Below are 12312 nucleotides of genomic sequence, written 5' to 3' on the forward strand. Positions count from 1 at the left end.
ATTAACGCTTTTCAGATTCTCCAGAGTTTGAGATACAGCTGATGTTTACCAGTGGTTACTTGTATCACAGTTTTAACAGAAAGGATCACCAACTTATCTTTTGGAGTGCAAAATCAAAGTCTTCACACTTTTCCTATGATGATTTCGGTGTTTGTACGTAAGATTAAACACAAAACCCCCAAAAGATCTGGCAAATGCCATAGAACAATGTGCTTTCATAAGGGAAGCATTTTGTTTTTTTTTTCTTTAATTTTTAACATTTACACATTCTTTTCTGAACAGTTACACAACATAGATTGAGCCTGCTGAAGTCAATGGCCAGATGAATATAGTTACTATAAATGATTTTCCTCTAAATAAAAGTCCTAGATCCTGGGAACAGAGCAGGTGCTAGCTGCCAGTGAGAGGTATGCACAGATGGGACCGTTACCAGTCAGTTCTGCTGCTAGTAAGCAAGCTACAAGGATAGAAAAGCAGCACGTCAGAGCCCCTTGGGTACAGTAAAAACTTCTTTTCCCCTTCTGCCAAAAGTCTCAGTCCTTTGAATATATCTTCTTTGGAGTGTCTATGTGGAAATGTTCACAAGAAGTCTGAGTAAAAATCAGATACCATTTTCCATTAACATGTTATTAAAAATTTAGCTCTACTATCCCCAGTGAGAAGGGACGAATTCAAGCAAATGGTTTTGTTATCACTTCTGGGCTTTATCATGTGAAAGAGAAAATATGTTTCTAAAAATAGGATGACCCCTGTCATTTTATTGCTATGGTCTAAGCAGCTGGGGCTAATTAATGATTTTCTGTATCATCAAAGACACGTCAAGAATTTCATCACAAGCAGTTATTGCAGAAATATACTGTGTTAGGCCTTAGTTGAAGTATTTTTCCTAAATAAAAAGTACAAAAATACTTCTCACTAAAGGTAACTGAGAAGTTGTTCGATTTGACATAGCATGAGGACACACCTATTTTTTTTTTTTTTTTTTTGGAGACAGTACACTTTGTGATTCACAGGAGAACTTGGATCAGACGCAGTTTAATGAAAGCTCTCAAATAAGCAATTTTATTCCTATCCATGACTGCAGACATTTACAAAACCATAACATCTGAGTTCACCTTAAAAAATAACTTATATAAAGCAGTGATATACACAGCACAAAATAGTTCAGGGAGGGGCAGGAGCAACTTTTAATAATTAAAATGTAAACGTGAAAAAAAGGATGGAATAAAAGTCCCTACTTATTTCTACTTAAGATGTCATGTAATAATATTTTACAATGTCCTGTGGGCCAATGTATGTATGTGCATATGTCCATATAACATACACATATGCAATACATTCTTTTTCCCACACATATACATACACAGATAATTATTTGCAGTTCAGTTTAGGGCAATTCTAATATGCCGCTCTGTACAGTTGTTTGAATCACGTTTGGACCCGCTTTCTTCAAAAAATAGGGGAGAGAGCAGGAAATAAAAAGGTTGGTTTGGTGTGACTGAGATTCCTTTGTTTAACTGTACACTGTGATGAATAATTTTCTTCCGTAGTAGTTCTGTGAAGGGCTGACTCACTGTGGTTTTCATGAGGAGACTTGGTAATGGATCACACACTCATTGTCATGCTAGGGGAGTACTAGAAAGAAAAAAGAATCCATATTTTAACAACAATTCTTTTACAGGCCGCTAATGTTCTTCTTGGTAAACAGTAGTAACTCTGAATTTTAATGTCTTAAAATCTTTTATGCTCAAGCTTTTAACCTCATATAACATAAAAATAAGAAGCTATTAAAAAAGTAAATTTATATGGAATTGACTAAGTCCTGAAATTTTTAATATTTGTGCTGGCAAGCAACAATATTAACCACCTAAGTTGAACTTAGGTGGTTGATAATGGCCCGGTCCCTCAGTCTTTTCTTTCTAGCCACATTCATGTTTTGTGGGCATTTGTAACATTTTGGGTAAATCCAATCCACAATTAAATAAGTATGAGGGACAGTCTCATGACCTACCAACTATGTAAACTTGGAAGGTTACTTAACCTCTCTGTGTTTCAGTTTCCTCACCTGTAAAATGGGTTTAATGATATCATTTATTTTAAAGGGATTTGGGGGAGATTAAATATAAAATCCTTAAAACTACATATTTCTTGAGTAAATAGAAAGTGTTCAGCATGTGTTTAATTAATAGTGTAAGGGAAATAAAACAAAAATCTCCCAGCTGGCTCCCAGAAGTTCTCATAAAGCATTTAAGAGTGCGTAAGAAACTGATTCATACTTTAGGATATACATGTCTTCCTCTAATCTGTGGCTCCAATTTCAACCAACAATATTTTTAGGGTGGGAGCAGGGGACTCTGTTGTTACACATTACTTATCAGTTTGATGAGGCTTACAGTTGGTAAAAGGTGAGGCTTTCAGAAATTTGGAAAAGAGGTCTCAAAAATTATTTAGAGAGGAACAAAGAGCCATTATTGTGATAATTATGGCAATCTAGGCATATTCCCAAGGAAGACTGTGATAGAAAAGTTCTAGAGCAACACTGTCCAAAAGGACTTTTTTCAACCATGGACGGGTTCTATAATCTGTGCCGTTCAACATGGAAGCTACTAGGCACATGTGGCCACTGAACACATGAAATGGGCTAGTGTGACTGAGGAACTGTAATCTTAATGTTATTTATTTAAATTTAAATATCCCCATGTAGCTGGTGGACACCATTTTGGACAGCACAGTTCCAGATTGCCTGAGATGTGGGGAGGATCCCAAATGGTAATGGTCTCCAGATGAAGAGATTTTCGAGATGAAAATGTCAATGTAAACCCTTAAATATTTTAAATATTTTGTTAAAAATATTTGGTGAGGACCTGGTAAGGACCAGGGCAAAGGGATTCCTATAAGCACATTAGTAACAATGGTGGCTGAGTGGTTCAGTTGGTCGACTGTGGGACTAGTGCTTTCAGCTCCAATTGTGATCTCATGGGTCATGGGGCCCAGCGCCAGTTGTTGGGCTCCTTCCTCAGTGGAGAATCTGCTTGTCTCTTTCCCTCTGCCCCTCCCCCCACCCTCTAAAATAAATAAATCTTTTTAAAAAATGTTAATAACCACCATGCCTCATGGAAAGAGGCAAGTGAAGTCAAGAGGATTGGTCTTGGACAGTAGGGCCTTCAACAGGAAAAGTGATGATCCTGGGAAGTGGAGTGTGAACTTTAAAAAGAGAGCAGGCAGAACAGAATGAAGTGAGTTCTAGATGAGCTGAGTTACTACAGGACCCAAAAGGAGCTATAAGGTGTGTACTGAGGATTTCACAGGGAAAGCAGGATGTCCTGAGGAAAAGCACAGGGTGACAATGGCTCAGCTGACTGAAGTCTGGACAGAAAGTCGTTAGGGGTCAATCTAGGGCTCAAACCCAACCCCCACATTGATCCCGAGTAAAGGTGAATGGGGAGGCCTAAATATTGGGCCAGTGGACCCTTGGGGGATGATTATTCATCCTTTAAATGCAGATCAAATCATAGAAAATCTACTTGTTAATCAGTTAATAGCCTCAAATTTCCCTTCAGTATAAGAAGCCTAAATTATATATGCTACTGACTCTAATGTTGGATTACAGCGAGTAGGGTGATAAAAAGGGGCAACTTCCAGAGAAGAGAGGGGATTTGGTTTGACAGAAGAACCTCTGCCTTTACCCTTGAGAGCAGAAGCAAGAAAGCAGAGCAGAGCAAAGCACCTAAAACCCAAAGCAATCAGACAAAAACTGATGAAATGAGCCCACCCCCGCCCCTACGCCCTTGCTTGGAGGAGGATATCCCCTCATTTCATCAGATGAGACCAGGCAGATCTCCCAACAACAAGCATCAGTGAGCTATCTACAGCCAACAAGCATCAGTGAGCTATCTACAGCCTTTGACAAAACAGAATTACATTTTGATATTTGATCTTTAGGGGTAAGAATAAACAAGAAAATACATGGATACCAAGGTTTTATTAAAAGTAGAAAAAATTAAAGAGTATGGCAAAGTGGGCACACAAAAGTTTAATCTAGGCTTTCTATAGCTACTGGTACAATAAGAATGGTGATCTAATCAGTGTTGCTCAATAGAACTTTCTGTGATGATGGATATGTTCTATTCTGTGTTGTCCAATATAATAGTCATTAGCCACACATGGCTACCAGACTCTTAAAATGTAGCTAGTGTAAGTTAGGAACTGAAAATTTAGCTGTATTTAATTTTAATTAGTTTTAAATTTAAATAGCATCGCTAGAACATCAATCATTGTTTTAAGAAAAAGATTTTGTGGGTCTATAGTGCCAGCTATCTAAAAAAAGTAAAAGATACTGATGCATTTCAGAAAGGACTTCAAAGGAAGTTTCTGAAAAAAAATTTTCAGGATAAGTCAGAATTAACTCTAGTGACCATCTCATTAATACACATCCTGAGTAACTGAGACCTTAAAAAGTAAGAGCCAACTCTTAATCTCACAAAACAAACTGAGGGTGGCCAGGGGGAGGGGTTAGGAAGAGGGTGGTGAGGTTATGGACATTGGGGAGGGTATGTGCTATGGTGAGTGCCTAAGTGTGTAAACCTGGCGATTCACAGACCTGTACCCCTGGGGCTAATAATACATTATATGTTAATAAAAAATTAAAAATTAAAAAAAAAAAAGTAAGGGCCAGATTCAGTCAGAAAGGATAGAAGCATCTGCTCCAAACAATGCAGCTCAGCAAAGTTAGCAAACATCTAATATAGTTTAATTTGTAAATAGTACAAGTAACTGTAACATAATGCTTTAAGTGGATCAGGTACAGTATGTGTGTAATGTGCGGGCATCTATATGGGTGTGATATACATGTGTAATGTGCAGGCATCTATATGAGCAACGTGCTACTTGCACCGCTCAGGTTGTAAACTCAACTGTGGCTGCCCTTTACTGAAATGGCTTCATCTACTTAAAATAAGGGAAAAATCACAAAATTTCTAGGAAAACTCATAGAATATACAAGCAAAAAGGAATTCCGTTATTGATTATTGTTCTTCAACATACAGGAGAAGGGGCCTACAGTTTTCCTAGAGTAAAGGAAGAGTAGGTGTTAAATGGCGTCTCCTATTCAGAGACCTAGAATATTGCCAGGTGCTGGTCTGAGACCACATGGCAATGTCGCCACCGTACTGCTGTATCCATTCAGGATGGCGTACTGTGATGTTTGTGCTCAATGCTGTGATAGGCGGCTGACCCGTTTCCAAACTATTCTGTGAGTCTGGGTCTCCTTAATTAGATGATGTAATGGCTCTTACAAAGTCATTAACTCTCTGGGTTAGCAAAAACAAACTAACAAACAAAACCCTAAAGGTATAATTTCAAACATGTACATGCCTTCTTATGTAAAATAGATTTTGAAATGGCATGCTTTAGTATAAACTAGAGAATCTGTGATTTTCCCTTTATTGTACATAGCTCACGTACCATGGAACACACTGCAGAGATCCATTAGGTCTTTGCACAATGTGCATAAACTCTTATTTCTATGCTTCAAGAACACTTCAGATCTCACTGCATTTCTATTGCTAAGCATCTCTCTATATTTTCTTTTCCTTTTTTTATTTATTTGAGAGAGAGAGAGAAAGAGAGAATGAGCTAAAGAGAGAGCATGAGAGGAGAGAGGTCAGCAAAAGAAGCAGACTCCCTGCCAAGCAGAGAGTCCAATGTGGGACTTAATCCGGGGACTCCGGGATCATGACCTGAGCCTAACGCAGTCGCTTAACCACCTGAGCCACCCAGGCACCCTCTATTTTATTTTCTTAATGAGAGATATACAAAGAATAGTGCAGCTACCCTGAACTAAACAAAAGTGAAATTTTAAATTTAGTGTTTATGTGACTGTGTAAAAAAAAATTGGGGTATACATTTCTTTATAATAGAAAATGACAAACGGGAGTAAGGTAATAGAAGATGACCTACCACCTTGTTTAGAATTCCTATTAGATATCATGATTTTTAATACCACTTTTACTCAGTTGATTATAGTTCATTGCCATGGAGAAAATATTCTGCTAGATTAATTCAGGAAATAGGACTAACTGCTTTCTTTACTGCAGAAACACGAAAAACTACTTTCCGAAAGAAGCTTTTTTGTATTCTTGATTTTCAAAAACAAACATCTTACTGAATTTGAACACTAGGGGGCATGTTTGTTTCTTGAAATAAAGGTCTTGTTTACGATTCCCCCAAAAAAGACTGAGTAGTGTAACATTTGATTCACATTTTTCTGTGTGTCGCATGTTGGCACTGCAAGGTTTCTGACTTTGGGTTGGGTATTTTGTTTCTATAAATACTAATTAAGTGAACTAGCATGTGTGAAGTGACTAGGATAGTGGCTGGCACATAAAAAGCATTCAGGAGATGTTCTCTCCCTTCTCAGGCCTCCTTCTGTGGTTTAACTTCAAGATTTGACCAACAAACCCTCAAAGGATAGACGACTCAGAAGTAGGTGCGTTTCAGAGTTATAGCCATTTAAAAAGCCACTATAATTTACATGTTCACTCATCCAAAAATGTTTTCTGTTTAAATTCGTTAAGAAGTTCTATTTCTCCTTGGTTACAGGAAACCTCACTCATGGATACCTAGCCTATTTACTTCTTTAAAGCCCTGCATTCGTCAGCATGGAATGTGCTTAGTTTTCCTTTCTCATCTTTTGAAAAGGTCTCAACAAAATGTGTGGTGATGTGATGCCGGAAGCCATAGATGACAATGACATCATTCATAACCGAATGGAGCCCTCACCGGGCAGACAAAAGAGTGGAGCAGCCAGTGTGGACCTGCTTCCAAGGCTGCACTGTCTCTGGGTGGTGGGAGAGTTCCTCAGTCACCATCCAATTATTTTTCCTCTGGGGACTTTTTGGGTGGGGACAGGACAGAGGGAGGGGAGCGGCAGGGAAGGAGCTTTTGTTTTCTGCTAACTCTGTACAGAGTCTGGCATTTTACCTTCTTCTTGGCTTCTGGGATAGTGAGGCTGGGCCAGGAGTCAGGGATGGGAGGGGCCCTGCTCCAGCTGCTCTCTCTCCTCAGCACACGTTCACAAAAGCATCTGCTGTTTTGCACGTGCCGAGTCCAGTTAAGCTTAAAGGGTGAGGCTTGTGTTTATCCCGTGGAAAGAAGTGTTTCGGGTCCTGTTATATCTGATTCCCCATAAAAAGCTATCAGATGCCCGTTCGAAAGAGGCAGCCCTCGCTGACAGATAAACAAGGCAGGAGTACTCAGTGACAAATCTGGGAAAGAAGGAATGGGGAGGGGGAGAGGTCCTCTTGTCCCTGTCCCTAAAACTAAGTCATGTGGGACCTTTTTAAAAAAGTCTTCTTCTCCAATCCAAGACTAATATTTCCTCTATACTTTTTTTTTTTTTAAGCCCGGTTTATATCTATTATAGCACCTGCTAATCTGACATGTGGTTTAATTAGTTTTGTAACCCATTCTTCCCATCAGATTGCATTTTGTTGGGGTTAGGGATATGTTATATTTATCTCAGAATACTTTGTCCTTAACCAAGCACACTGCATATAAGAGGCTCAAGAAATGTTGAGCTGAACTGAATTATTATATATCCCACTGAACGATACCATTTTATTGTTGAAAGAATTCACAGAAAAAAAAAATGTTGGGGCGCCTGGGTGGCTCAGTGGGTTAAGCCTCTGCCTTTGGCTCAGGTCATGATCTCAGGGTCCTGGGATCGAGCCCCACATCGGGCTCTCTGCTCCGCGGGGAGCCTGCTTCCTCCTCTCTCTCTGCCTACTTGTGATCTCTGTCAAATAAATAAATAAAATACTATTTAAAAAAAATAATAAATGTTTCTAATTAGATAGAGTGAACATTAACTGATTAAAATGAACTAATTTGTCCATAGTCTTGAAACAAACTGAATTATCTAAAGAAGAATTCCTATAATCCTAAGCATCATTACAAACTATGTGGTTTTTCTTCCTATTTCATCATGACCGATGGGCTAATCTTTTGATTTTTTAATACGAATTTTTACATATACATTCTTTGTCCTCACTAATCATATATATATCCTGCAAATAAAACAAAGATCAGTGTAACTTTATTTCCAGTTTTAACAGAAGTAATGTTTAAAAACAGGGGAAGTCTTAGCCCACATAGGCACGTTAGGCTTGTGCTTGTTAGAAATGAAAGAAACCACAGAACGCTTAGTCTGAGGCTCGAAGCAGCCTTTCCATGCACAAGCAGATATGTTATTAGCCGCTGCTTCACATTCTTAGGGTATCATCTCTGGTAAAGGCTGAGTTAGGGCAAAATGAAGGAAGTTTTCTACTCTGATTTTAACGATAGCAATCCATATGTGGGGGCACTGATCCAATGAAGATGAAATTGGTTTGGATTCTGAAATCCTTTATGCTATATCCAGACTCAGTAGTTCTCGGCAGAGCACGTGCATGAGCATCACTAACGAGGCTTTTTCATTTGCAGGTATGACCGGTCCTACTCCTAGAAATTCTGATTCACGAGGTCTAGGGAGAGTTCTGGGCAATTATATTTTTAAAAATTCCGTAGATGTTCCTAATGTGAGATATCAGGTTAAAAAAATCACTGTAGCATGTAGTAACTCCTTGAAAAAAGACACCATATTGTCTTTCTCATCTCTCCAGTTCGTCGCCTGTCGCTTTGGCCTGCGGCAAGTGCTCAGTAATTGTTCAATAAGTGAATGAATTTTACTGCACCTCGTTTTGCTCCTGTCTACTTCTGTGGAGATTATGGAATGATGATGCCTTTGCTTAACACCGTAATCATACTCAAAAAATGACTCTGGTGTCCGGCTCAGGTTAAAAGTAAACAATAGGTTAATAGACTACCAATACTGGCCTTCGGCCCAGTGAGGTCTAGTATGTGAAGTAAAGACATCTTATAGAGAAGATTCAGAGTCTTAAGGATAGTTCTGAGAACAGACCTGATTTTGCCACCAGTCAAGACATTTTAGTAACGTGAAAACTTGTAAAAACTATCAAATATGCAACCTGTTTCCAGTATGTTTCTTTATAGGGGATGTTCTCTATAAGAAAATTAGTATTATACTTTTTGTTTTTGTAACTATGTACATAGGACAGGAGCAAAAAAGAAAAAGTTAACTAAAACAATTTTTTCCAAAGAAATTCTACTTAGTTTTCTAAATTTTAAAAGATCAACCTATTAAGCTCTAGGTAAACAGTCATAATAGTGGCTTTATGAATATATTCCAATAGAAAAGCTTCAGAACTAAATTTTGGATATAATAATGTAGTCAAAGGAATACTTACACTCTCACTCTGAAAAGGATTTAAGAAATTTCCCCCCATTTCGCCATCATCCCTTGGAGTGCCAGGTTGATTACTCAGGCTCATATTATTGGGAGAATTCTGTAAACAAGATTTAGAAAACAAGGCATTGTTGAAGATTTTAATTTCCCTCTTGCATTATACTGTTTCAAAAATGGAATCTACAGCAGCATCTCTAAGGACAAAGCAGACTTATAATTCTAATCTCAGACTTCTACTGTGTATTCTAGTTCATTCTTTACACCTTGACAAGTACTAATGCTTTCCCAAATGGAAATTAAAAAACAAACAAAAAACCCAAAATAACCAAGCACAACTGTTTTCTTAGTCTCAGAATCAATATTTATTCAATTTCCCACCCTCAGCTTACAGAGTTCTAGTACTACATAGAGTTTAAAAAACATTCCCAGCAGGGGCGTGATGAAGAGAGCCTACCCACTGATCAGGCATGATGGGACAATGACCTGCCTCGGTAGTTTTACTAATCAAACTTCAAAAGGTCACTGTTCCAAAACATTTCCCCTTAATACGACATGTGGTTTGCATAGTAATACTCTTTCAACTATTTTTTTTTTTTTTATATGAACCATAGGAAAAAAGGAAGATGGTTAACAACTATCGTGAGGAACAAGAGAACTACCTTAGGACTTGAGAATTTAATATGCACTTGTAGAGGAAGAGAAGGCTCAAAGCAAATTGCTTTAGAATCTTTTCCTTTCATTAGTTTAAGAACAGATTTACTTGGAAACTTTAAGATAAAATGGCTGATATTAGCAACCTAATGAAACCCTAAGTTAGCCGCAGATTGCTTCATATTCTACTTAAATTTGCTAGTCTTGTTATTACGGTGCGATTTTAGCTATGGGAGGTCATCTGTTACTCTCCAGCAACAGGAAATACAGAATCGAATTGCCATACAAAGCATGTTCACACAATATTCTGACTGAGGGATTCTTTCCATGTCTAATTTATTGACTTGTAAAAATAAACCTCAAGGTTAAAAATTTTTATTTGTTATTTTAAGTGGAAGAAAGACTGTAGGTTTCTTTCTGAGCCATTTCTATTTCATATTCTTTTTGAATAAGTTCTAGATTTTTAAAAGAAAATTGCTCTGAAGATTCTGACTTAACTAAAACAAAGTTATGTCATAAAAATTAAAATTTCATGAATGAGTTATTCCCAGAAGAATATGTGCTGTTTTAGAATATGGTAAAACTGTAAAGCAGAGACAGGTAGATGAACTGGTGGAAATACAGCTTATATCTTGTCCTGCTGTGCACCCCACAGGGAAGATCTGAGAACAAGGATTCTCTGAAGTCCATAGGAGCTCGATTTGCCAATGAACCCCAAGGGCTGGGGAACCACAGTTAATAGCATAAAGAGGATTCTTTTTTTGGATTAAATTTTCTCTCAAAATGTTAGTTTTCCAAATATACAGAAAAGCAACTGTACTTTCAAATGAACATGAATAACTTTGTTTCCTTAAAAAAAAAATTAAGTAACATTTAACTAAGTATTATTTTATAGCTCCTTAATGATTAAAGTTATTAATTAGATAATCAACTGTACTTTGGAAACAGGAATGCTAATGCTGATTTAGTTAAAAAAGAAAACCAAATTTATAAAAATGTGGTAATATTTAGCCAAAATCTCTTTGGTGAAGGATTTGTCATTTTATACATAATGAAGAAATTGGTAATTTCAGAATAAAAAATAATCTAACATATATACGAGGGTATTTAAGGATACACTTGGAGGCTTTCTCATTTCTGTATAACAAACACACTTCCTGTGGCAACTGAGGTGCTCCAAGATGAGCAGTGCATCTTTGATTGATTTGGGGTGCTCACTGTCTCTGCTTGCACGGTCCCATGAATCATCTCTTAATTTACAATTTTGGAAGTGTAGCTAGCTTCAAATCTAATTTCTGACTCAAAATGTGGATTTCAAAATATTCAGAATTTGAAAGTAACTCTGCATTAGTATTTAAATACTTCTAAAACAGCTTTTATTATTTCTGTTTTCCATGCAATCTGTTCATGGCATGGTGGCTCAGCAGTATAGACTTTTTTGGGGTGGGAGGAAGATATATAAGTACATGAAAAGGAGATTAAAGGACACATTTAGCATACAAAACAGCTAGGATCAGGTCTCTGAAATTTATTCTTATCCAGCTCCATGGGCATATCTGAAAATCTTCAAATGATAGGGCAAATTTGTTTTTGTTTTTTTTTTTAACCTAAAGATATCTCTACAAAATGTGAAAGCAGAAGTTTCTCAATGGGGAGTCTTACGGAAATTGTGCCGTCCATGATTAAGGAGTGACCTGATGAGGATACAGGCCAAAGGCATACTTAATACTGGTGTCTAAGGAACAGCTAAGATAGTGGTTCCAAACACCAGCCAGCCCAGAACAGGTTATGAGTGTGGGTGGCAATGAACCATGTGTTATGTTACATTTTGCTGTAGCTGTGTTTGTGTGCAGAGTTTCTAGTAGATTTCATCATCAAGGCAAGAACAAAGGGCTTAGATCAGGTCTACACAAAAAGGCTTAGATCAGTTAAAAAGGTGCTCTGATAGCTTGAGCACATAATTAGGGAGTAGGGAGTACAAAAGAATCCAAGTAAAGATCACTTTTAGCTGCATTAGGCATTTTGCTTACATTTCTTACTTCAGTTAATGTGTACTGTATTTCCTTCCTATACTTTAAGAATTTGGCTTATGAAAGTATTGCTATATTCCACCAATGCCAGCTTCAAGGGATTTTATTACATTCTCATTTACCCTTTCTTCTAGCTGGAATGTTTTTCCCTTAACATGACAACATACCTGAATGTTACATACAAGCGTATCCATTTGTGCATACGCATGTACCTGTGCGCGCGCGCACACACACACACACACACACACACACACGTGGTTTCCTCTGGTAACACATTCAATTCTCTTAGAACCTCTGTTCTCTGATTTTATCTTATAAGCATTCTTC

At 37.6% G+C, this 12312-nt stretch overlaps 1 protein-coding gene across 5 annotated transcripts in view; it reads right to left on the reverse strand.

Moving 5' to 3' along the window:
• Positions 1 to 1019: 1019 nt before the first annotated feature.
• SSBP2 (single stranded DNA binding protein 2) overlaps positions 1020 to 12312 on the reverse strand; it is a 296460-nt gene continuing 285167 nt past the window's right edge. For all 5 annotated transcript variants that reach the window (XM_059418173.1, XM_059418175.1, XM_059418171.1 and 2 more), the window contains 2 exons: positions 9306 to 9404; positions 1020 to 1635 (listed from right to left, as the gene is read on the reverse strand). In XM_059418173.1, the coding sequence (XP_059274156.1) occupies positions 1606 to 1635; positions 9306 to 9404 (129 nt within the window). In that variant the 3' untranslated portion in view covers positions 1020 to 1605. The remainder of the gene's footprint in view (positions 1636 to 9305; positions 9405 to 12312) is intronic.

Source organism: Mustela nigripes, chromosome 12, assembly GCF_022355385.1.
Source record: "Mustela nigripes isolate SB6536 chromosome 12, MUSNIG.SB6536, whole genome shotgun sequence".
In the NCBI taxonomy this organism is placed as follows: domain Eukaryota; kingdom Metazoa; phylum Chordata; class Mammalia; order Carnivora; family Mustelidae; genus Mustela; species Mustela nigripes.